Genomic DNA, 22,139 nt, shown 5'->3' with positions numbered 1-22,139 from the left:
GGCAGTATAAACCGAAACCATAGACAAACCCGCTATGTGTCCAGTCGAAGCAGCACAAACTCTATAATCGGCTACGAATGACCCCTTTATTGAAAGGACTATTCGAATCCAACATCGGCAAATGCCTATTCATACCGGAACATTTCGCGTCGAATTAAATTACAGAGAGCGGATTCGCTAGTACTTATCGTCAGTTTATTGTTTTGATAAAATAATAGGGGTGGACGTTTTAAAGGGCCTCGAACACCATCGAACTCTCTAAAATAAACATTTAATCGCGACTTCTTTGAGAGAAGGCGACGAAATCTTCTTAGCCCTTAATGAAACAATCGCGAGACGAACTCATTCTCAATAAAGCCTTAAGAGTGTAAGCCTACGACCGGAAGGAGAAATAAAATGGTCGCCATGGTAACCCGCCGTGGATTATACAAGTCATTCCGCTTTCCATTTGACTGTTCTAGAGCGCTCAAGCTCCTCCCCATCAAAATTTCAAGTCCAATTCGCGTGTTCGGATCCGCTCCGAACAGCTTTCGCGTACTCGTTTAAAACGCCCCTACAACGTGTTGCTTTTCAGCTAGAGAATAAAGCGCTCTCTCGATAGAGGCGAGATCAATGACGTCGAAGACAAGAAGATTCGGAACGAATCACGAGCAGCCAAATTGAAACAGATACTAGAAAAACGAAAGAGAGAAAACTGCGAAGAATAAAAGTCGCGAAAATTGTGGCCTCTGAGGGCGAATTTCCCGAAGCTTTACAAGTAGCCGTAAAAGGATTTAATTAATTTAACGAAGACCTAAATAAACAATCATTACGACTGGCAGAGTTTTCTGGCTTAGCCCAAATTGATTTAGATCGGCTATTGTACTCCTATGTATTTAGGAAAATGCGCAAAAGCACTTAATGTAACAATCGTAGCTATGACAATATAGAACAAACTAAATTAAAAGTACTAATTAGGTTTCAGGATTAATTTACATTTCACTCAATCTTTAAATCAATTTGTCAAGAGAAAAAAGTAATTTTTAAGAAAAAAAGCTATAAAATCGAAAATAAATTAAAATCAATAAAAACCCGATTTAAATAAAATAAATCGATTTTTCAATTTAAAACAAGATGTCACGGACACAATCCTTCCGATGTATAAAACATATTTTGTACATAAACTTAATAAACCCAAGAGGAATTTGATCCAAAATGAATTTATACCTGGTTTTGGAAAGGCGGTAGCGAAACGAGAACACGATAATTTAAATTTATTTTTAGACAAAATAAATTTTTCGAGTTACCTGGTTTTGAAACTAAGGAACGCGAACGAGTTCGATGGCGCCTGTAATTCAAATATGACCATAGTGCGTACGCGGGTTGTGGGGCCCCGCGAATTTGCCAGAAATCTAACTTAAAATTTCTTAATGCAAACGAAAACGTAGTTCAGAAATGATCAGTACTAAAAAAATTATGTACATTTAAAGATGAAAATCGCCAAAAATTACTAAAATGGGCAAATAACCAGCTTGTGGGCCCCCAATCTACCGAGGGCATGATATTTCCTTACGATTGAGATATACCTGGTCCTTCTAAGACCAATATTAGGAGAATTACGTGGAATACGGCGGAATCGACAACGGTTTCCGGCCATGGTACCATTTCTCAATCTTTATAATCAGAGGTACTAATAAACCTCTTACGAGAGAGGAAAATAAGATTTAATAAAAGTAATTATCACTATGGAATGTAACTTTTACATTTTAAATCGTTAGGCGAAGCAATACAGTAATTTTTGTACCCCAAAGCGGTGTACAAATCCGCGTTTTGACGGGGAAAACGCGCCCATTGAAAACTGCTTCGAGCTCGCGATAGAACACGTTTCATTAAATTTTATCTTCGATTTAATGATGAATGCTTTTCTTTTAAAAGATTATTAACTTCTGATACGACATATTACGCAATTACAAGGAGGTATTTAAATTCTTAGTCCTTCAAAACGTTCGGATTGGCTTGACACTAAATTCGTGGGTTAAGACATAAAAACACTTTTCCCGATTCAGGGAAAGTATAATTTAAAAAACACACGAATCGTTTATTTCAACGCTCACATTCCAAAAAAAAAGGAAAGGAAACCATTTTCGGAGAAATCAAATACTAGAGCAACGTTTTAGATGGAGCTAGGAGGATACTAGGATGGAGTATGGCCAAAACAGACGTGGGGAAAAAAGGTGGAGCATTAAAGTTCTCTATGCCAAGTTTCCCTTGGAAACAAATGGATATCCAACGGATGAGGCGAGGGATACGTTTCCGTGGCAACCAAGCTCCTAACGGCCATCGTCTCCCCGCCAGGTATCGCTCACTCGATTTCCTCAAAACTACTGAGAAAAAGAAAGCTACAGGTGTTCTTTTTCTTTACGTAGGCCACTGGAATCGAAAACTCGCATCCGCCCCATTCGGTGACCAACTACAATATTAAGCATTTAAAGGGATCGTAAAAATGCGTATTGGGTTTAGCATTATCTGAAAAAAAAAAAAACTGTACTATTTAATAATGAAATTCGCCATATCGAGTGAGGATGACGGCTCGGAACAGAACAAATTAGGGTTGCCAGTTCGGTTTCGCATCCCGCCAATCTTTACCAAAAAAACCCGCCAAATTGTCGTTCTTTTCGAAGGAGAAGTTTCTTATTTCCGAGCCAAATCCGCCCAAGACGCCCAGCTAAGGCTAGTTCCCACTTGGCGAATTTTCGAGATGAATAAAATTTTCGCGCAACGAAAAAAGACGCGTTTTTTCGGTCGCTGGGAAAGCGGTTCTCACTTTATCGCGAAAATTTAAAAACGCTGAAAACAACTAGCGCGGGTTTTCAGTAATGTTTTAGGCCTAACATAAAACATCAGTTCAAAATGAACCCAATGGATGTTCCTGTTGATAATTTCAATAAATAAACGATTCTATTCGTGAGATAATTACCTTTACTTCAGTATCTTGGTCAAGTTGGCCGAGCCGCTTTTCTAAAGACCTAGGCTTAATAAGTGACCGACGGGAGCGGAATAGATCGAGGGAACGCGTTTTCTGATTGGCTGAAGCTTTTTATCGCCAAGGTGTGGACGTCAAAAAATAGAACATTCGCTAGATACCGCGGAGACGCGACTTTAGCGGCGAATTTGAAAAAATCGCAAATTTTATTCGCGAGGGTCAATTTTCAGCGCGAAAATTGTTTTTGTCGCTAAGTGGGAACTAGTCTTTATACGATATAATATGGCAATCAGGCGGGTTTTATTTCGGGCCGTCTTGCGAGAAAAACGTCAGAGTTTTTAAAGACGAAGCCTATAGCTCCGTAAAAATGAAATGTACGAGGGAGGGCAATATGGAGTTGACCCCGGGTACACCATCAATCGGGGCTAGCGGTATTATACCTCAACCGCAGGCTGAAGGGAGGGAACAATTTACACCGCGGAAGGAAATTAGGTCGATCAAAGCTGTACGTCAAATAATAGATAAATCTAGCCCGTATAGAAGCGGGCGTACGCGGACCAGCTTGTAGGAATTTATTTTGTTAAATCCCGCGGGGAGGTCGCGTTAAGCAAAGAAATCGAAGAGTGAAAGTTTAACGTCGATGGCGCCTACCGAAGAGCAAAATGCCAGAGAATGAAATAAAGAATTTAAGGCGGCGGCTCGCGCAGGAACCACGAAATAAAGTTCCCTTCGCCGCCGCCACTGTCTTCACTCGCGCTCTTCTAATTTATCGTACATCCCCGGTGCCAGTCCCACCTCTGGCCTCCTTCGCGTGCAAAGCCAAAGAAATAACGACAGACAAAGAAAACCGATGGAACAAAAAAAAAGAGAAACTGGTCTGGAGAGTTATTTGAACTTACTCGTCTAGTATTTGGATTGGGATTTTTTTCACGTTTGCTTCCTACGGTACCATTTCTTCTAATAGAAGAGAAAACGTTCTCTCAACTCATTTCAAAAGAGTTCATTTTGGTTCGGCACAAATTACATAATGGTCTGTTGATTCAAAAATATTTTATTTCAAAAGATTAATAAGCGAACACCGTTTTTTTGGGTGGCAATCAAGTCGATAAATGATTTGGGTCTACTAAGGTGGTGCCTTAGATATTAATCCTAGCTGCTTATTATTATTATTATTATTATTTACTATTAGCTCTTAGCAAAGTTAGCGCGTTACAAAAATTCGAAATGATAAGTCTTCAATTTTTTATCATAAATTTATTTATTTCCAAATTTTTAAACTAATTTCTGCAAGATTATTCGTTTACAGTGTGCCCTAATAGTCAAGATATGAAATTTTATAATGATTTAATCATTTTTAATTTAGATACAGCCTAAGATTTAATCATGCTCCTAATAACCAAAAGAATGATCTGCCCATTATCGGCTAAAACTAATTGTAGACGATGTTTTAAGAAACTTATTATCATTGTTAATTTTTTTCCGTGTACTAACGTCGCTAAGGGCTATCGAATGCCCCAAAGAAAGGTAGGGCGCTACGTCCCTTCTAGTTCTTTCCTTGACATAAATGTTAAAATTATTTGAATCTGACGATTATATAAATTTTGACCAAAACCACCGTGTTCGAAATAATGAATTCGAATAATTTAAGGCCTAGTTTCATTTCCTTACTATTGACAGAGTGCAAACATCTTTTGTTTAATTATAATATGGCGACTCCCGTACACCGTAGAGAAGAATGATTTTAGAAATCTTGAAAATAAGTTCCAAAATCTGGAAACCAGCCTTATAATTCAGAAATCAACACGAAAATCGTGCTCTAAAATCTCAAAATCAGTTACTGATTTCGGAAATCACTTTGAGATTCGAAATCCCGTACGCCAAATTTGCAAATGTCGGACCCCTCGAAATTGAATAGTTCTATAGTTAGTTATTAGGAAGAAACAAAAGATGTATAAAACCTTTTTTTTAGAAAGAGGAGTGATACTAAGCCTTTAAACCATATTTTGTGAATCAGAGCGTGGAGGTTCTTTAGATAGCAATTCCATGGTCAAAGGTTATACGTGAGACACGAGATCACGCGGACGCAAAACAACGACCAAACCATAGACTAACTATAGTCTAAGCGCTCTGGGGGAAAAGTTTGCTTGCGAAAAACACAGCAAGTATCACACTTATGAAAGAACATTATAGACTTATGACACTACAAGTCGAAAAAAATTATAAAAATTCTGAACACATTTTTCTATAAAAATGGCGTTAGATGGCGACTTTAGGCTAATTTCCTCTTATACGCCAGTAACCGCCCTAAAAGCAATCTACGTTTGGGATGCACTGCGCGGAATGAGAACGAGTTTTTTCTCTAGAAGTTATTACAGCTACGGTGGCAATTACACGCAAAAATCCAATTAAACAAATTCATCATGAACCCCAAAAAAGCGTACAATTTAACGATTAGTCACCCTGATAAAGCGTCTAGGGCTACAATTCAAAATAACAAAACAAACACTTACGAAATAAATTACATCCCTATTGCCCTTGTTAGAAACGATTACTACTATTACCGTTCGAAATAGCGAAACCTACGAACGATAACTTTCGAGACCCAAATTGCTCACCGAACTCGATTACTCTAAACAAGGGAAATTTACTATTAAATCTACGGGCCCGCCCCATTTCACCCCCTCCAGCTCGACGTCACTACGCCCCGAAAGCTTCGCCTCCAACCGCGGGGATAAAAAACCCATTAAGCCAAACGGAATTATTTTGCTTAAATTTAAATGTAATTAACAGCGGCGGGTTAGAAACATTGCTCAATTAGAGCGTTTTACGCGGTCCAAGGACGGATGGCCGTTTTTGGCCCAATAATTTTACTATTTTTCAATCAAGTCTTAGTTATCGCGAAAATAGATCAAAAATGCCTTTTAAAAGATCGAAGGTATAACCCGGTTAATTGGCAGTGTTGGGAAAACGGGGATCGACAGCCCAGTCTGCGTCGTATCTTCGAACCGATTGGTAACAACATCGATCATAAGCCAAAAAAAGGTAAAAATAAAAGTTTTTTTTTTTACGTATACGAGTTTCCCCAGCGGCTAAAGGTCAAACCCATTATTTCAGCCGATTTTACAAGAAGACTCCGCGGGCCTTAAAGACTGGATTTTTGTAGGAGGAGGGGGGGGCTTACCAAATACCGTGTCGCGAAAGGGGAGGCTGAAACTAGGGAATCAACTCTCGAATGCGGGATTCTACATACTCCGTATCGCTAACCCGTTCTACCAGATACCGACTTCTTTGAAATAGCTCCAAAATTCTCTATAGTCATATCTCTCTATCCTCTAGACTCGATTAATTTCGCATTTTGAAAGTATAGTGCCAGCACGGAACTATGGTGCCAGTTAACGCGCGATATAAAGTCGCGGTTGAGGCTGATTTTTAAAAAAAGAAAGGGCGTGTGTGGAGAAGTATACATAAGTATATATCAGACAGCGCCCGTCCCAATGACGCCTATTTCGATGCCCCCTTCAACCAATGGAAAATGTGGAATCTATAAATACTCAAGACACATTTCCACAAGTCAAGGATATTGGCGTCGGGACATGAAATGGGATGGGGTTTTTTTTTAGATTTCTTCCTATTGTAGGGCTAGGCTTCGAGACATTCTTACTTATCAAAAACTAACTTAAAACAATTGGAACAGCGCCCGCGATTAAAACGGACACGAAGCGGGGGGAAAAAACAAGTGGTCTTTACCTGATAATCCCTTTCCACGTTTTTGGCCACACTGACGACGCTCATGATCCGAGCTCTGACATCGGGACTTTGAACTCCGAAGTGGCGAGTCAACTCGTCCTCGGTGAGGGCGCAGAATCTGTCGAAGGGAAGGTCGGACGGCACGACGCCGGCCAAGCAGGTCAAAGAGGCCACGTTGACGTTGTTATTGTTGCTGCCGCAACTGCTACCGCTGGTACTTTCTCCGCTGGACGACGTCGACGAGGCCAACTGATTGCTCCGGCTGGCCACGAAAGCTCCGACCGTGGCCGGTAGCGAAGAGGAGCCGCGAATGGCCAAAGACGAAATTCCCCGCGGTCCGGGAGGGTTGACCGGCAGCGACGCCGATCGGGTGATGAACGCTTCCCGCCGAGACCTCCGTAAACTGGCACCGACATCGTCCTGGCAATTACGGCCGCTCATTCCTTTCGGACCCTCTTTTTAATTAAGCTCCAACCACCATTTCATTAACTAAGCCGGAATGAAAGAAAAAAAAGCGCATCAGTCTTAGCTAAACGCCACCGTAATCTCGGCCGAATCAAATCGCTTTCGACGTTTCAAATCACGGAATTCATAAATATCTCGGAGGCGGGTAGAGCCCGAGAATCGGTAGTTGTTGGGCTGTTCTATTGTTCGCGCGATCGCGTTAACAAAAGGCGATAGAAACCGCTTATTCTTTACTTAACGGAGTATGACCTCATTTCGCCCCTTTTCCCCCGTCAAAATAAAGAAAACTTCCGTCCGAGGAGTTTTATTATTACCACGCGAGCGCTTCAAAAAAATTTCTAGTTTTGACTGTAAACCAGAAATTTCCTTTTAACTTAAACTAGGACCTCCGCTTAAATTACTCTTAAAATACGACGCGAAACTTTCTATGAGAATTTGAGGTTGCTTACAATTTATAAGAGGATATTTAATGGTTTTTTTCTTCCTTTTTACACGTACCTAGCTTATTTTTTATACAAGTATTTTTTCACTTATAGATTGTTTATATACGTATTTCGCTTAGAATATTCTTTAGTCATACACCCCTTATCTCGGCTCGATTTAAGCGAAGGTCGTAATAATATAATTCAATCGAGAAGTAGCCGAAAGTACTCGAGGTTAAACAATTTAAAAGTCGAGTACTTCGAAATCGGATGAAAGCGCTTTCAAGCACTAACAACGAAAAGAGTTTCTAGTCAAAAAAAGACTACCTACGATTGCGACGACATTTCGGTGGCGGATATTGAATTATCGCCGTGATTTGGCAGGCCGTTGAGAACCAATATCCCGACGAAAAAAGGTTTATTTGCCAAGCCGGACTTAGGTACGCGAAAAGGGAAATGTTCGGAACTTAATTCAGTTAGGGGATGCCAGGGTCCGTTTTATTATAACGCAACGTCCCATTAAAAAGAGGGTTAAAGTGGCCCTAGGCAAATATGAGCGCGAGACGGATGGCAGAAGCTGATCCCCCTACACCTATTATGACCACATACTTCGTTCTACTACTTCTCTCGCAGCCTCTTCGGCGACGTCTCTTTTATTTGCCAGTAGTAGAGCGAGAGAGCGCTAAAATCGATCGCGACATTATAGAAATGCTCTCCCACCCTCCCTACTGCAAATGGCTCCTCTTTATTATTACTCAACTACTTGATATGATTATGCCCCTTTAACAAAAGACTCGGGAGAGACTAGCTCTGGCTACCACACCTCGGAGCCAGGCAAGAATACTTGACAGGAGCAAAGGGAAATGTTTAAAAGGCGCGGTAATTTCGGAGGATACTGTTTAGTTTCAAAGTCACCCGCAAACACGCGTTAAAATACACAAACGTTATTGTTGCCTTTTAAGTGGAATATAGGAGTGCAACTTATACAATGTGTGTTAACTAATTTTTATCAGTAGTATTTATTACAAAAGGTCATTTAATGTACCATTCATTCTAAATAAACATAGGATTAGTACGATAACTTATGTAAGGTACTTAATTCTAATGATAATTAGAATTGCATATGAAGAGGGTACATCTAACGTCAGTGTCATATCATACTAAGACACCCAAAATATAATATAATGATAATTAAAATTTAACACGCTATTAGTTTTTAATTAGATTCGAAAATATTTGTTTTTAGATTCATTATGATTTTAAAAACTGAAAACATTATGTGACTAATGGGTAGAGTTTGGTAAACACAATGAAAAATGACACATAAATTCCATTTTTCTAACTAACTTGACATCAAATATTCTAATTGGAAATTTTATTTTGAAGAAATTTTTATACTTACATCACGTGAAAATTCAGATTTAGGAACAACGGTAAACTTCCCATTGCGTTACGTGTTTTTTATGAGTCACTGGACTAGCTTTCTGGTCAATCTGGTGTGCGATTTGAATAAATGATTGTATTCTTCTTTATGCCAGTAAGCCTTGGTGACAGGCAAAACTTTAAAACGTTCCCAACTTTAAACCAAATCACTTGAGATTTAAAAAATAAACCAATATAATTCTTAAACAGAACTAATAAAATTTAAAAATTAAACTCAATTTATAATATATACATTTTACATAAAAATACTATTTTGTCTAAGACTACGTTGACTGCCCGCGAAGTTAACTTGCCCAAAACATTTTTACGGCAACTCGCGAGTGCTATGACACTATCAGGTTTGCCAGTCAAGTATTTTGTATTTTGTTGTAATTATATTAAAAGATTTTACATTCATAAAAGAAACTGATTGCCAGTTTAAATCAATAAGGCAATAAACCTTCAAATAACCAGTAAATTTACACCTTCATTACATTATTCCTGCGTAACCGGATCTCTACAAAGTTCATTCTAGCAACAGTGTGACGTCATATATGTCTACATCTCGAATAGCAGCTTTGCAGGTACGCACGTGTTTGAGATTAGAATGATGTTTTTGCATTTTTGTGAATATTTTTGTTGGTTTCTTGCCCACCCAGGTACTGAAAGATAATGTCTTGAAACTAACTAAATCTGAACCCACCTTTTATGGTTGCTCTAAGCCCTTTATAACTTTCTACTTCAGACCTAACCCATCAGCAGAGATAGCTAATAAAAGCGAGAAAGCAACAATAAATAGATCAATTTTGAATATGAATGGCACAACCGAATTTCGCACCAATAAATATCGTTGGGTTAACCAGAAACTTAAAAAACCAATCATGGATCAAGACCGACTAGTTTGGGTTGACTTGGAAATGACTGGCCTAGAAATTGAGACGTAAGTTACAATAAACAAATTTTTTACCGTAAGATATGTAATGTTGTTTTTCATTATGCGTTAAAAGTTGCCATATCATCGAAATTGCCTGTATCATTACCGATGGCCAGTTAAACATAATTGCTGAGGGGCCCAATATAGTTATCCATCAGTCTGATGAAGTTTTGGATTCCATGAATGAGTGGTGTAAAGATCATCATGGAAGATCAGGTCTAATTGAAGCCTCCAGAAATAGTACTGTATCCCTAAAGGCCGCTGAAATGGAAGTCTTGTCATTCATTAGGATCCATACTCCAGCCTTCAAATGCCCATTAGCTGGAAACTCGGTTCACGCAGACAAAGCCTTCCTCGTAAAATACATGCCAGAACTCGTTAAGCATCTTCATTATCGTATTGTTGATGTTAGTACTGTGAAAGAATTGTGCCGTCGATGGTATCCCCAGGAATATAAAGATGGAATTACCAAACAGTCAAGCCACAGAGCCCTAGATGACATTCGGGAAAGCATTGAGGAATTGAAACATTATCGCAAATCAATTTTTAAATAATAAAACAAATATAGGTTATTTAATGTTGGGGTGAACAAACTAAAATTGTTAATAAGTTTTATCACCCTCATATTTCTTGAAATGTTGGCAGTGTGCAGAATAAAAAAAAAATGTCAAAAAAACGTTTTATACAAGCCTTTCAACTATTTACAAAATTAAAATGAATTTGATGATAAGAGAATGATTTCATTAAAATAATTACGTATATATAAATTATATATTTTTTGAGTTATAAATGAAATAATTACTCAATTTCTTAGAAAATTGGAAAATATGTAGGCTTTTCCACTAATCAATATTTGCTAAACTTACACTAACCCCCAAACACAATCATTTCCTCCGAACATAAGATTATTATGAGTTGCTTTAAGAAGTCCTTACACAATTAGCTTCTTAACTCTAATAAATTGTACTTAACAAACAAAAAATGTATACACATTGTATACTACATTTAAATTAGTTTCCAAAAACAAGATTCTTACCTCAGTAAATTTGATATTTCTCTCTATCATTCACAAACAAAACTTAAAACTTGTGATCGTAAAAATATTATAGGTGGCAATAAATTTATTTCTCTCCCAAAGTCAAGGGTATAGATTAATTTAAACATTATCTTACACATCTTGTCTGTAAAATCTTTAGTGGTTAAATTCGGGAATAGTTTAATAGCGGAAAGGAAAAAACATGAGTAATGGACATTTTTAACAATGAGGTTTGACTATTTGAAATTTTCATTTGGTTTCGCCATTTTAATCTATACACTTCTTACAAGATTTCTTGCTTTTGGCTGGCTTCGCACGTTTCTTCACTGTGAAATCATCCTGAAAAAGTTCAGCGTGTCGACATTCCGTTGCTTTTGACTATAAAAAAATTATATAAAATTTTTCTCAAAATATTGAGAGAACTTTAAACAAGTGCAAGATACTTACAACCTTTGACTGTATTTTTTTAGGAAGTTTTTCACTTTGACTATATAAAGCTTCCCTGTTCAACTGCTTTTCACAGCCATCTTCAAATTCTACCTATAAAAATATGTTAGTTTACACATTGAAACAAAAGCTTAAAACCATCTTTTACCGTGTATGTGGTTTCCATTCTTTCTCCTTTGAATATTGCTTTGTAAATTTTTTTATCCGTCCATTTTACTTTAATGCAATCTCCTATTCGAAGGGATTTTTCTTTTTTGTTCTTTCTCACACGCTCCTATGAGCGGATTAGATTAAAGTTAAAATGAAACATTCAAAGTATCTTCGTACAATTCTTACCACAATGTCCTCAGGAAGAAGATTTTCACTATATGAACCATCTTCAAAATCAACTGAGATGAACTTCACACTTTCAATAGCTGTGACATCACATAGGTAGTAACGACCATTGTGGTATTTAGCATAGACTTGATCCCCAACTATCACATTGCATAAGACTCTCTCTTCCTATAATAACAGGAAAGAATCGTGTTTTTCCTCTAAATAACATTTTAAAACCTTTACTCTGTCCTTTACCGGCTGATTTGGGTGCTTAGTACAATGAAGACTTATGGTGGCTGGCCAATCTAAGAGCTCAAAAGAAACTCCAGCCGCATGACCACACGTTACATGAAAAGATTTGTGGCATTTTCCAGCTGTGCACTGAACACAAATTTTCTTCCAGCTTTCAGTCTTTGGTTTGTAAATTTGATGACAGTACATACAGACCTGACAAAATTATATTAGTTACACTTAGATCAAACTTCTTTCGTGGAATTTGTTTCGTACAAGATTTTTCTGTTTGACAGACAAATCAGCGAGATCAATTGGACTTTTTTTCCTAACATCCGTGAACACTATATTTGGCGTTAAAACTGCGCATAGAACATGGACCCAAACTCCAACTTCATTGGTTTTCTTCAGAGCTCCTCCTTTTAAAGGACATAGGGCGCAATGCTATTGAGAGAAAAAAATGCACCTAGAAGTTGAAATACTTAAGTTCATTATAATTCTTACAGCTTCGGTTTCATCTTCCTCACATCTGTCACATAACCATGAATTGGTGGATTCATTTGTAACACCGTAACATACTATAAAGAGTTTAAAGATCATCATCATCCAAAAAGTATAAGAGAAGGAAAAGAGGTTATACCAGCGTGAACGCAAACTTTGCAATGAATACATTGTACTAATGGAGAATTTCCATCACAATCTGGCAAACTTTCGCAATCTAATATAGCACCAGGTTCCACAGATTTTTCAGCAAAAAGTGACCCGGGCATATAAACTGGGCTGCTTCTAGGTAATTTTTCTTCAGATTTTTCCATAGGCTGAAAGTATTAATTCCACCAATTACTTACACAAGTTGATGGGAGTAGTTAAAAAAAAAGTGTTTACCAAATATGTTTTAAAAACACTGCATATTGAGCAATGAGGCATAATTAAAGCTCTCTTTGCATTGTAGGAACGTATTTTTTCAAACGAACACGTTTTGTGTTGCCACAAACTATTTAATGGTTGGGCCCAAGTTGGTATATCCTCACCAACACATTCTTCTATTTCTTCACAATCACTTGCCGATGTAATGGTTTCATCACTCTCTATCTCTTCAACCGAATCTGAAGATTCAACTGACTTTGAAGGACTTGAATTTGGTTTCTGTGATGTGCAAACTTTATGTCTTTTGGCTGTTGGGAAGCGTCTGTTTTGTATCCATTTAGGTGCGGGAGAACTCTTTTTTAAAGGGCTACGATCGCAAGGAAAATCGGGATTTTTCGAAGCCTATAACGGAACAGAGAAACAAAGTAAATTAATTTTAAAGAACTAACTAACACGTTTTATAAGAATGTGCATAATAAAAAGCCAGTGAATTATTTTCATGAACAGATTGGCAACTAACAACAAACAAAACCATCACGAAAAATCCCAATTTCCTTTGAGTGGCTTAAAAGGTGCAGTGAATGTTACTGTACTATAAGTCCTATTAGCTGAACCAAAAAAAACTGTCATGACGACATCTTTTATTTTAATATCAGTGTGAATAACAAGGAAAAATAATCAAACAATGATTAGATGCTTGGAAAATGACGAAAGTTAAATTACTCCCATGTATCTTTGAATGTAACAGGTAGGTTTTGTTTGAGATAGATAAGTGGTTTGGGAGGGGAAATTACATATTCATGGAAATAAGTCACCGCTCAAAATACTGCCTAAAAATTTACAATTAAATCCACAATGAAAAATTAACAGCCAAAATACCAGTAACTTATAGAAAAAGATTTTACACAGTCAAATTTTACAAAACTAATTAAAGGAAAAGAGTATTGTAGTAGCATACCTTATCCAATAAGCTATCTTGACTTTGATTTAACACATTCTGGTTAAAGACCAAATTCGAAGTATCTTGAGATGGAAGGTCATCAACAAGATAATTCGAGCTCGTTGATTCTTTAATGTTGGTGCTGAAGCTATTGGCATTTGCCAAGTTCATTCTCTTAGCTTCCTCATCTAGGAAATTTTCGATGCAAATTTCTTCTACCGATAAAGTGTCTCCCACAAATTCTTCCACCGAGGGTTCCCTAGAAGTTCGGGAAACTGTGGAAACAGCTTTGACTGCTTCTCCTAAAGATATTACCTCAGGAGAAATCTGACTGGGTGTTAAATGCTCACTTAGGACAGTTTTTGAGTCTTTGTTTCTACTCGCGTTGTTATTCGGATAAGGTGACGAATTGGACAATGTGAAAGGGGAGTAGCAATTGCCCCCGGATGACTCTGGCCTGGCACTGGGTGCTGGGTAATACATAATTGGCTGAGACTGTTTAGCAGAAGAGGGATTTTTGACTGGAGTAGTAGTTTTTCGTTTGTTGGGATTTTTTATAATTTTCACGTTCATTCTTTCTACAGGCTCCGGTTTAACTCGAATTGGCTCCGATTTTACTCTAACTTTCTCCGAATCCAAGTTCGCTTGTTTACATTTTTCTATGGCTGCATGTTGCAGGGGAAGTAAAGATGCAGAGATCAGAGAATTCCCTTTTTCTTTATCGCATTCCACTTTAATTTTATTACCTTCGTTACTTTGCTTGCTGATAATGAGTCTTAAAGGTCCTTCTTGGCTCACCAGGGAGCTATAGCCATGTTCTTTTGTAACGCGTGCTGTTTCTCTAACAATTTGCTCATCGCCAGCGAAAAAAGGTTTTAAGGTGGGAGGGTAACTTCCATGCATCTGATCCGCAGTCTTCTTAATATTGTCCAGCGCTACCACACAAGCGTTCATGTCCATAGAGGAAGGTTCATTTTTCACTTTCTTAAAGCAGTTGATATCAATTTCATGGTTCTTCCTTTTCTTTTTTTTCATTTTGACAACACTAGGATTTTCATCGTGAGTATAAACTTCGGTATCACTGGAGCTAGTGTCACTCGAGCTGCTACTGCTACTTTCCTCGCTGCTGCTTTCATCCTCACTAGAGCTGTCGGATGAGGAGCAGTTAATTTTTTCACCAATTCCTTTAGTTACAGGATGCCTCTTTGAAACAGTGGGCTGCTTTTCTTCGAGATCAGTTTTGTATTGCCTCTTTTGTTCTCTAAAACGTTTATTACTATTAATACTGCAGGAAAAGAAAGATAGTAATGCAGTAATTAACTCACGACTTATAAAAGGACAGTTCGGCTTTAGATGGTGGTGGCGCAGCTGAACATCTAGTGGGATCCTCTGGGTGGGGTCCAACATCTTTCCCAATTCTCCACAAGTCATATCGGTCTGGTTGGAAACTCCTCACAAACACATCCATTCCAATTTTAACTCCATCTTTACGACACGTGCACTGTAGATAAAGTTTCCATCAATATACTTTTAAAATCAGACTGCACTGCTAATATCTTTTATACTTGTAAAGCTCGTTTTCCATATTCCACCCAACGCTCTGAAGCAAAGTTGGTGGATTCCGCACAATTGAACCCATGGTTGAAACCAGCATGGTAACCAAAGGGGAAGGTTATCATGAATTCACCTGGTTCTTGCGTAATCTATAGAACATAGTGCAGGGTCACTTATAAAGACTTAAATTATTATTTTTTTACCATACAAACCTTATTGAAAGGAATAGAATACTGCTTTAAAATTGGAGGGGAAATTAAAGTCATTTTGTGTCTCAAGAACGCTGTGCAAGATTGAAAACTGCCAGGAAAGAAACCTAAGAAAAACGAAAAATAACATCAGTATTTTACGGATTCAATTTTTCTAAATTATCAACTTACCAGTAGCTAATCTCTCCAAACGTCTACCATGTTCCGGGGGTATAGCATACCAAGATTTAGGAGCTCCAAAATGAAGATAGTTGATGCTGTATAAATCCATATCTTCAGTATGCCAAGGAAATGTAGTCTTCCACATTCCAAAATAGAGATATGCAGTGTTCACACCCTCAATTTTTATTCCATAATCACTTCCAACCATATCCAGAATCGTATTCAAATGATTTATGTTAAATTCCTACATTGAAATATACATTAGAATTTAATTTGACCGTTATAATTTAAATATTTTAATATTAAAGAAGGCAACATTACTTCAACATCTTTATCATATAAAGATCCAGAGACATCAGCTCCATAAATTGGCGGGTTGAAACAGATGTTTTTCCAATACTTTCTTTCCAAGTCTTCGTAATCAAAATGTTCGGGAGTTCGATATCTATTTTTGAAAAAAAAAAATTATATTTAAATTTTACATAACACTATATAAATATTAACCAAAATTCACCTTGTAGTTTCAGCCAACTTTTTGAAGTCTGCAACCTTCATTGATTTCTTTTGCATGTTAAACTGTTGATACAATCCTTGACGACCATGAACAATTTGTTCAATTGGTGCTGGAATGACCATATCAATGTTATCGTAACCAAATTTACGGGGCACCCATTCCTTTGGTGGTATCACCTGAGAACAAAAGACATTTATTTTAGCAAACATTTCAGAGCTGGAATGTTGTAAAATTAGTACTTTTGCCAAGCCAGCTTTATGGGCACCTTGCGATTCCATTTTGGCTATATACCCAGAAAAATCCTTCATTTCCTCTAGAGTTGGCCGAAAGACCATTATACGAGGAACTCCACCACCTGTAGTTGACCCCATCTTATTTTCTTTCCAAAACGCAATTTTGGCAGTTGTTATATTCAAGCAGCACTGAGTTTAAAAGATTGTTTTTAAAAATTCAGTTGAAAAGAACAAATTGATGTATTTTTTCACACAAAGTAAACAGCAGAGTTCAAAAGGGGTGTGGAACCCCCAAGATTAATGGTATATATTTATCTAGACTTTCCAAATATTTTACCAACATTACTATTTTTTTTCTCATGAAATATGGAATAATACAATTTCATCATTCCAAAAAGCTAACAAGCCTAATCAAACATAATATGCCATATCCCCCTCCCACCCACATACCCCCAAAAGAACGCCAACTGCATGACTATCCTTACAAGTTCAAGGGGTCATCTTCAAAGGCTCAAGTCATGTTTAAACTAAAACCATTTAAAACTCACTTACAAAGACCTCAACATTTCAGACAAATATAAAAACGCTATTCGTTATATTAGAAAATAGTTAAATCATAAATTATTTTAAACTGATCGATAAAATTCAATGAGTAAAAGCTAACTTTATGGACTACATAAATTTGGAAAATTTCCGCCATTGCGTCGTTCTCGGTCTCTCACGTAGGTCAAAAATAAATGTCCAAAAGCGACAAGGCCCCAAATATCAAGATTTGAAAAACACGCTTAAACCGAAGTAACAACCTAATTCGGTGATAGAAAATTTAAATTAAACACTTACCAATAAATATTTGATAGTATAAAGCACAATATGCGCGAAACTATTTAACTTTTTCCTGGTTTTTTATTCAAAATCATCTTCGTCTCGAACGAAACGCGACTAACACCTCGGGGAAGGTAAAACAGCGCTGCCAGTTCGCTCAAGAGTCTCTTTAAAAAATTAAAGAGCCGTTAGAAAAGGGGCGAATCCCTTCCCCGTTCGATCAATCACATTTTCGGAAACTTCGGCAAATAGGAATATAGTTAAAAAAGCGGGAACTTCAATCTTACAGGAAAATTATAAACACCACGTGTGACAATTGTTCAAAACATACCGAATTAATGGTTGTTCTATTTTTATTACATTAAAATTATTTACAAAACTTTTTTTTAAATATAAAATTATAAAATACACCACTTTAAAAGTCTTATGAAAACATGTCGGAATAAAGTTTCCAATTTACTTTCTCAAGGCATATTGAACGTCATCTATGCTGACATTTAGCCTAATTCTTTGCATGACATCACATTTTCCATGTTCAATTAGAAGAATACTAAGGCTGTGAAGCCTGGCAAGAAGTTCGGAAACATTGGATGGATATAACTGCTTCAACTCTATAAAAAAAACCAATCAAGCCAAATTATCTACTGGAAACAGTGGCCCACCCAAAGATAATTTAATTTTTATTTTAGCCATCCATGAAACGTACCATTAACATTACAATAATCTACAAATTGATTGAAAACAGATCTAAATGTAGTTTCTTCAGTCCCAGTTCGTAAAAATTCAGCTACGACAGCTTGAAGCAAAGTTTTCTCATAAGCAGATGCTGACCTGATGGCCAATATTTTTGGGGCGCAAAACATTTCTTGGAAAGCTTTGTTGACATGAAATAACTCAACCATTTTCCCAGCACTTCTCTTTTTCTCAGCCTCATTGGCTATTTCCTTAGCTCGTTTCCATATTTCTAATGCTCTCCTGGCATCACCAGATACAGCAGCAACTTTCCTAGAAACTAGTTGAATCGCATCAGCATTGTATTTAGTTTTTTCATTTTCCATGGAACGTTTCACTATTTCTTGCAGCTGCTGATGGCTGTATGGATGAAAAGTCTTCCTTGTTAAGCCCTGAAAAATATATTAAGCATTTTCATTTTCGCCCATTGTTTTTGATTTAAGGTGCATACACTGAACAATTTCGGTTAATGATAATGAAACTATTTGCACGCTCTAACTACCAACTTTATACCAAATTAAAAAAACTACTTTCAGAAATGAAGCTAGTGTTTATCAGTCAAACTTATGTTCCAATTCCATAATTCATAATTATTTACAAAAGTTTTCAATTTAATTTTGAAACCATTTGGTTTTTATTAAGCCAAAATGATTTATATGGTTATTGGTGTAACAGACATTTAAAAAAATTTGGGTTGGGACAAAAGGGGTCATACTTATACATGATTATAAACCGTTACTTATGGTTTTAAAAAATATTTACCAATCGACTAGAGACACGATTCATCATCAGCCTCTCCGGTAAATCCATGGTATTTGCAATGGCCAAAACAATCAATTTGGAATTAATCATATTAGGCCAGTCAAAAAGGGAATACAGAACATCTTGCCGTTTAGTCCACAATAAATCAAGCTCATCAATAACAAGTACAATGGCTTCTTGAGACTTTGAAAACAAGTTTTGAATAATTTGAAGTGATTGATTAATGCTCACTGTATCACCGGTTAATTGCTAGAAGAGATAAAAAATTATATTGGATATCATATTCAGATTGACTACTAAAAACCATCCAGGGCTAATAATTCTATATCGGTTTTTACTATATATTTCCAATTTTTTTGGTCAGAATGTTAGTGCAGGGGGTAATTGGGTAATGAAAACTCTCAAGACCTCGAACCATGCCATCATATTTACTCAACAATTTATCTACAACCATTACGTTCTCAATTCCAATATGAAAAATGTACCCTTTCAAATAAGTCCAATTGGCTTGGAACCTGACTAATTTAACCAATAAAAAGCCAAGAAATTAAATATTGAAAACAAATATAAATTAATTTTTGTCATCACGTTTAGTTCAATATACATTGTGTCCAATCAAATTGGACTTATCAGGTGTATACTTTTCACAGGTTCTCGAACAAAGGGTATACACCTTTTACAATAAAATAAATAAATAGAATTACTCTGCAGCGTGAACTATTCATCAAGGTAAAAAGTATTTGGGCCACCACAGAATTTGAGTAAATGACGTCCTCGGTTTACTCTTCCTACCCTACTCCAAAATACCAAAACAAACAAAAAGTATACACCTAACAAGATAATTTTTTATGTTACAAACTGAAGACTTGAAATTCAATGCAAAAACCGATTTTAAATTATTACCGACAGATACTTTTTTAATTGAAATTGACAGAAAAGGAAATTACTTTGACAATTTGAACGTAACACTGGTGAGGTGCTGTTAAATTCATGGCATTTACTTCAACTAAATGGAAATCCGGTAGGAGTCCAGCTTCCATGTTTTCTTTCAAATAGCGTAAGACTCTTTTAATTGTCTGAGTTTTGCCAGTTCCTGGAGTACCAGACACGAAAAAAGACCTTGAAGAAAAAAAAGGAAGATTATTAATATCATCACTATATTTGTATATTATGAATTTTAATTTTCACAAATATTCACGAAAATATCATCATTTTATAAAGCCATGATTTCACTATGCCTTACTCTTTCAATTATTTAATGCCCGCCAAAAAGTAAGTTTTTTGCTTTCAGTCAATAATTTTTGCCTCTATCAAGTACCCACACATCTTCGAGCTTAACCTGTGATATCAGTCAAATTTGGAACAATAAATGAGCTTTAACGTAAACTTTACCCTCCAGTTTCTTCAACTAATTTTCCTTCAATAAATGAACTAATATCGTCAAATTCAACTTCACGGCATGGTAAGTAATCAGGTACTATTGAAGATCCCAGGTCGCATTTCCTTTCAAAAACAAAAACACATCAGAAATATAACCTCAATCAAAAACTTGGTTTTATGGGCGTAGTATACTTTTTCAAAGGAATGACTGTAATTGGTTTTTTCCCACGTTTAACAGTACTACTTCCTTTTAGTTTAGTAGACTTTTTATTTTTAATTTCTATTTCATCCTCTGATGAATCTAAGTGGCTTTTATTTTTGTATTTTTCCTTGTCAGCATGTCTGATCTTTCTAGTAGACTTCTTTATGGATTCATCGTTGGACAGATCGAAATCGCTTTCAAGGTCCATGTTTTTCTTCCTAGTAAATCTCTTATTTTCTTCAGAGGATTGAGAGTCACTTTCCCATAAGGTTTTCTTCTTAGCAACACTGGTTCTATTATTTCGGAGAGTCATCTTTTTGAAAACAGTTTCATCAACATTTTCTTGTAGATAGTTTTTCTTTTTGGTAACTTTAAACAATGTCTTATCAGCATCAAGTATCAACTTAATTGGAGTGACCACTGGAGATTTTTTGGGAGAATGATTTTTTTTAGAGGGAGTCTTCTTTATCACAAAAATTTCCTTAATAGGACATTTTGAACCATACGCCATCTTGGGTACTGAAATTAAAATTATTAAACAAAGCTAAATTAAACAAAATTTCAACTTTAATACCTGCAAAATCTTCCTCTGATGATGATTCTAATTTAAAATTTTTTTTTCTTCTATTATTTTTTACAGGTTTGTCAAGAATTTCTTAAAAAAATGGAATAAAAAAAATAAGAGTTAAAATTACAGATAGGAAAAGTTGCCAGGTACCTAGAAGCTCAGCCTCAGAAAATGAATTGTCAGGATGAAATTTTTCTAATTTTTCGCTAATCTTTCCATTGGTAGTTTTTTTTAAAGATGACATTCTAGTAGTCTTTACTGTTATACACTTTTTATTTCTAACTTTGGATTCACTGGCAATGGAGTTTTGCATCTGTTTAATTTTAACAGCCATTTTATCAGGTTTTCTTGAAATGTTTCCTATAATTGACACTAGTTTTGAGGTTCCAAAGTATTTCCACCGAGTAAAGAAAACTTTATAGCCATTTGAGTCTTTTAGTTCAAATATTAAACTGCCATTTAGGTTATGATCTATTTGTATGACCTATGGAAAGTAAGTCAATATAATTAGAGCTAGGATTTGGGTAATTTGGACTCTTGAACTAACAGAACACTTTCCAAAAATGGTTTCAACATCTATGATATTAGAGATGTTTCGGTGATCCTCAAGCAGTTCTTGGAAATAATCAGGTTCAACCAAAAGCTGTTGATGATTTTCAGGAATATCTGTGATTCTCGAGTACCACTGTACCTCAGCAAAAAATGTGACATCAGTCTCTTTTACACCATCAAAATCTAAACAATGGTAAAGATTAGTCAATTTTCCTTTAACAAACAGTAATAATGATAACCTATTTCAAAAAGTCTCTTGATCCTGGCTACAAAGCAGAAATCTAGGCTTTCTGGTTGACCTGAATCTTCATTTCGTATAAGAACATAGTTCTCAACATTTACAGATAAATTTAATTCTTCATTCAAAAATGCCCTGTTAAACAAAACATTAACCGTCAGAGTAATAGTCACTAAAACTGAAACCGGCCCAAGGCTTAGAGAAACGTCTTTGTTCCTCTTAAACCCTGGAAAATAAAATATTAGGTATCACTTGTAATTTGTTTCCTTGTTCCTTCTAGCTAAATTATAACCTTCCCCTATCCAATGTATAAACTCCCGGGCCATTGTAATAAAAATAATTAAATTTTAATATTAAAATTTTTAAGAAATATATTTTTTGTTGGCGATCTTCTTAATGGCACATGCCAGTGATGCCAGG

At 36.2% G+C, this 22,139-nt stretch overlaps 4 protein-coding genes across 15 annotated transcripts in view; 1 reads left to right on the top strand and 3 right to left on the bottom strand.

Annotated features, from left to right (window-relative positions):
* The window catches only part of dop (microtubule-associated serine/threonine (MAST) protein kinase dop), a 73,939-nt gene extending 64,662 nt beyond the window's left edge, over window positions 1–9,277 (bottom strand). For 4 of the 6 annotated variants that reach the window (XM_090154230.1, XM_090154232.1, XM_090154235.1 and 1 more), the window contains exons 1-2: window positions 8,999–9,276; window positions 6,710–7,198 (exon numbers count right to left, since the gene is read on the bottom strand). In XM_090154230.1, coding sequence (XP_090010356.1) covers window positions 6,710–7,150 — 441 coding nt within the window. In that variant the 5' untranslated portion in view covers window positions 7,151–7,198; window positions 8,999–9,276. Of the gene's footprint in view, window positions 1–6,709; window positions 7,533–8,998 lie in introns of those variants that run through there. The other 2 variants (XM_090154233.1, XM_090154231.1) reach the window with 2 other exon arrangements.
* LOC149934880 (oligoribonuclease, mitochondrial) lies at window positions 9,258–10,716 on the top strand. 4 transcript variants are annotated; one of them, XM_090154249.1, is made up of 4 exons: window positions 9,258–9,377; window positions 9,442–9,602; window positions 9,882–9,958; window positions 10,026–10,716. In XM_090154249.1, the coding sequence occupies exons 2-4, from the start codon at window positions 9,573–9,575 to the stop codon at window positions 10,504–10,506; spliced, it is 588 nt and encodes a 195-aa protein (XP_090010375.1). In that variant the 5' UTR covers window positions 9,258–9,377; window positions 9,442–9,572; the 3' UTR covers window positions 10,507–10,716. The 4 variants fall into 4 exon arrangements, with proteins under 4 accessions (XP_090010375.1, XP_090010372.1, XP_090010371.1 ...); XM_090154246.1 differs by having other exon boundaries at window positions 9,261–9,377; window positions 9,764–9,958; XM_090154245.1 differs by having other exon boundaries at window positions 9,261–9,377; window positions 9,678–9,958.
* On the bottom strand, window positions 10,630–17,461 carry LOC149934879 (lysine-specific demethylase 4A-like). 4 transcript variants are annotated; one of them, XM_090154243.1, is made up of 18 exons: window positions 17,304–17,461; window positions 16,470–16,652; window positions 16,231–16,406; window positions 16,038–16,161; window positions 15,726–15,960; window positions 15,558–15,661; window positions 15,357–15,494; window positions 15,117–15,292; window positions 13,810–15,052; window positions 12,870–13,253; window positions 12,625–12,802; window positions 12,489–12,562; window positions 12,261–12,428; window positions 12,009–12,200; window positions 11,772–11,939; window positions 11,584–11,709; window positions 11,439–11,528; window positions 10,630–11,366 (listed from the first exon to the last, which is right to left on the bottom strand). In XM_090154243.1, exons 2-18 carry the CDS (start codon window positions 16,599–16,601, stop codon window positions 11,256–11,258), a joined length of 3,819 nt encoding a protein of 1,272 aa, XP_090010369.1. In that variant the 5' UTR covers window positions 16,602–16,652; window positions 17,304–17,461; the 3' UTR covers window positions 10,630–11,255. The 4 variants fall into 4 exon arrangements, with proteins under 4 accessions (XP_090010369.1, XP_090010366.1, XP_090010368.1 ...); XM_090154240.1 differs by having other exon boundaries at window positions 11,436–11,528; window positions 17,304–17,460; XM_090154242.1 differs by lacking the exon at window positions 17,304–17,461 and adding an exon at window positions 17,016–17,035 and having other exon boundaries at window positions 11,436–11,528.
* A 165-nt stretch (window positions 17,462–17,626) lies between these two features.
* On the bottom strand, window positions 17,627–22,139 carry Orc1 (origin recognition complex subunit 1). Its single transcript, XM_090154244.1, has 11 exons — window positions 21,972–22,139; window positions 21,721–21,854; window positions 21,477–21,664; window positions 21,080–21,413; window positions 20,936–21,016; window positions 20,352–20,880; window positions 20,172–20,282; window positions 19,727–19,898; window positions 18,780–19,028; window positions 17,992–18,409; window positions 17,627–17,896 (listed from the first exon to the last, which is right to left on the bottom strand). Exons 1-11 carry the CDS (start codon window positions 22,043–22,045, stop codon window positions 17,742–17,744), a joined length of 2,445 nt encoding a protein of 814 aa, XP_090010370.1. The 5' UTR covers window positions 22,046–22,139; the 3' UTR covers window positions 17,627–17,741.

The sequence above is a fragment of the Leiobunum rupestre genome, chromosome 7 (genome assembly GCF_980474605.1).
Source record: "Leiobunum rupestre chromosome 7, qqLeiRupe1.1.hap1, whole genome shotgun sequence".
Classification (NCBI taxonomy): domain Eukaryota; kingdom Metazoa; phylum Arthropoda; class Arachnida; order Opiliones; family Sclerosomatidae; genus Leiobunum; species Leiobunum rupestre.
This window is presented reverse-complemented; position numbering and strand designations above follow the sequence as displayed.

Bases quoted from the DNA above. Each gene is read 5' to 3' on its own strand.
- LOC149934880 (XM_090154245.1), top strand. From the start codon at position 9,573: ATGTCTACATCTCGAATAGCAGCTTTGCAG. The intron at 9,603-9,677 runs GTACGCACGTGT...TTGCCCACCCAG, and splicing joins CTCGAATAGCAGCTTTGCAG to GTACTGAAAGATAATGTCTT. The intron at 9,959-10,025 runs GTAAGTTACAAT...ATGCGTTAAAAG, and splicing joins ACTGGCCTAGAAATTGAGAC to TTGCCATATCATCGAAATTG.
- LOC149934879 (XM_090154240.1), bottom strand. From the start codon at position 16,601: ATGGGGTCAACTACAGGTGGTGGAGTTCCTCGTATAATGGTCTTTCGG. The intron at 15,053-15,116 runs GTGAGTTAATTA...TAAACGTTTTAG, and splicing joins GAACTGTCCTTTTATAAGTC to AGAACAAAAGAGGCAATACA. The intron at 12,563-12,624 runs GTATAACCTCTT...AACTCTTTATAG, and splicing joins CAAAGTTTGCGTTCACGCTG to TATGTTACGGTGTTACAAAT.
- Orc1 (XM_090154244.1), bottom strand. From the start codon at position 22,045: ATGGCCCGGGAGTTTATACATTGGATAGGGGAAGGTTATAATTTAGCT. The intron at 21,665-21,720 runs GTTATCATTATT...ACCATTGTTTAG, and splicing joins CAAGAGACTTTTTGAAATAG to ATTTTGATGGTGTAAAAGAG. The intron at 19,899-20,171 runs GTAAAGTTTACG...TTTTTCTTCAAG, and splicing joins TTAGTTGAAGAAACTGGAGG to GTCTTTTTTCGTGTCTGGTA.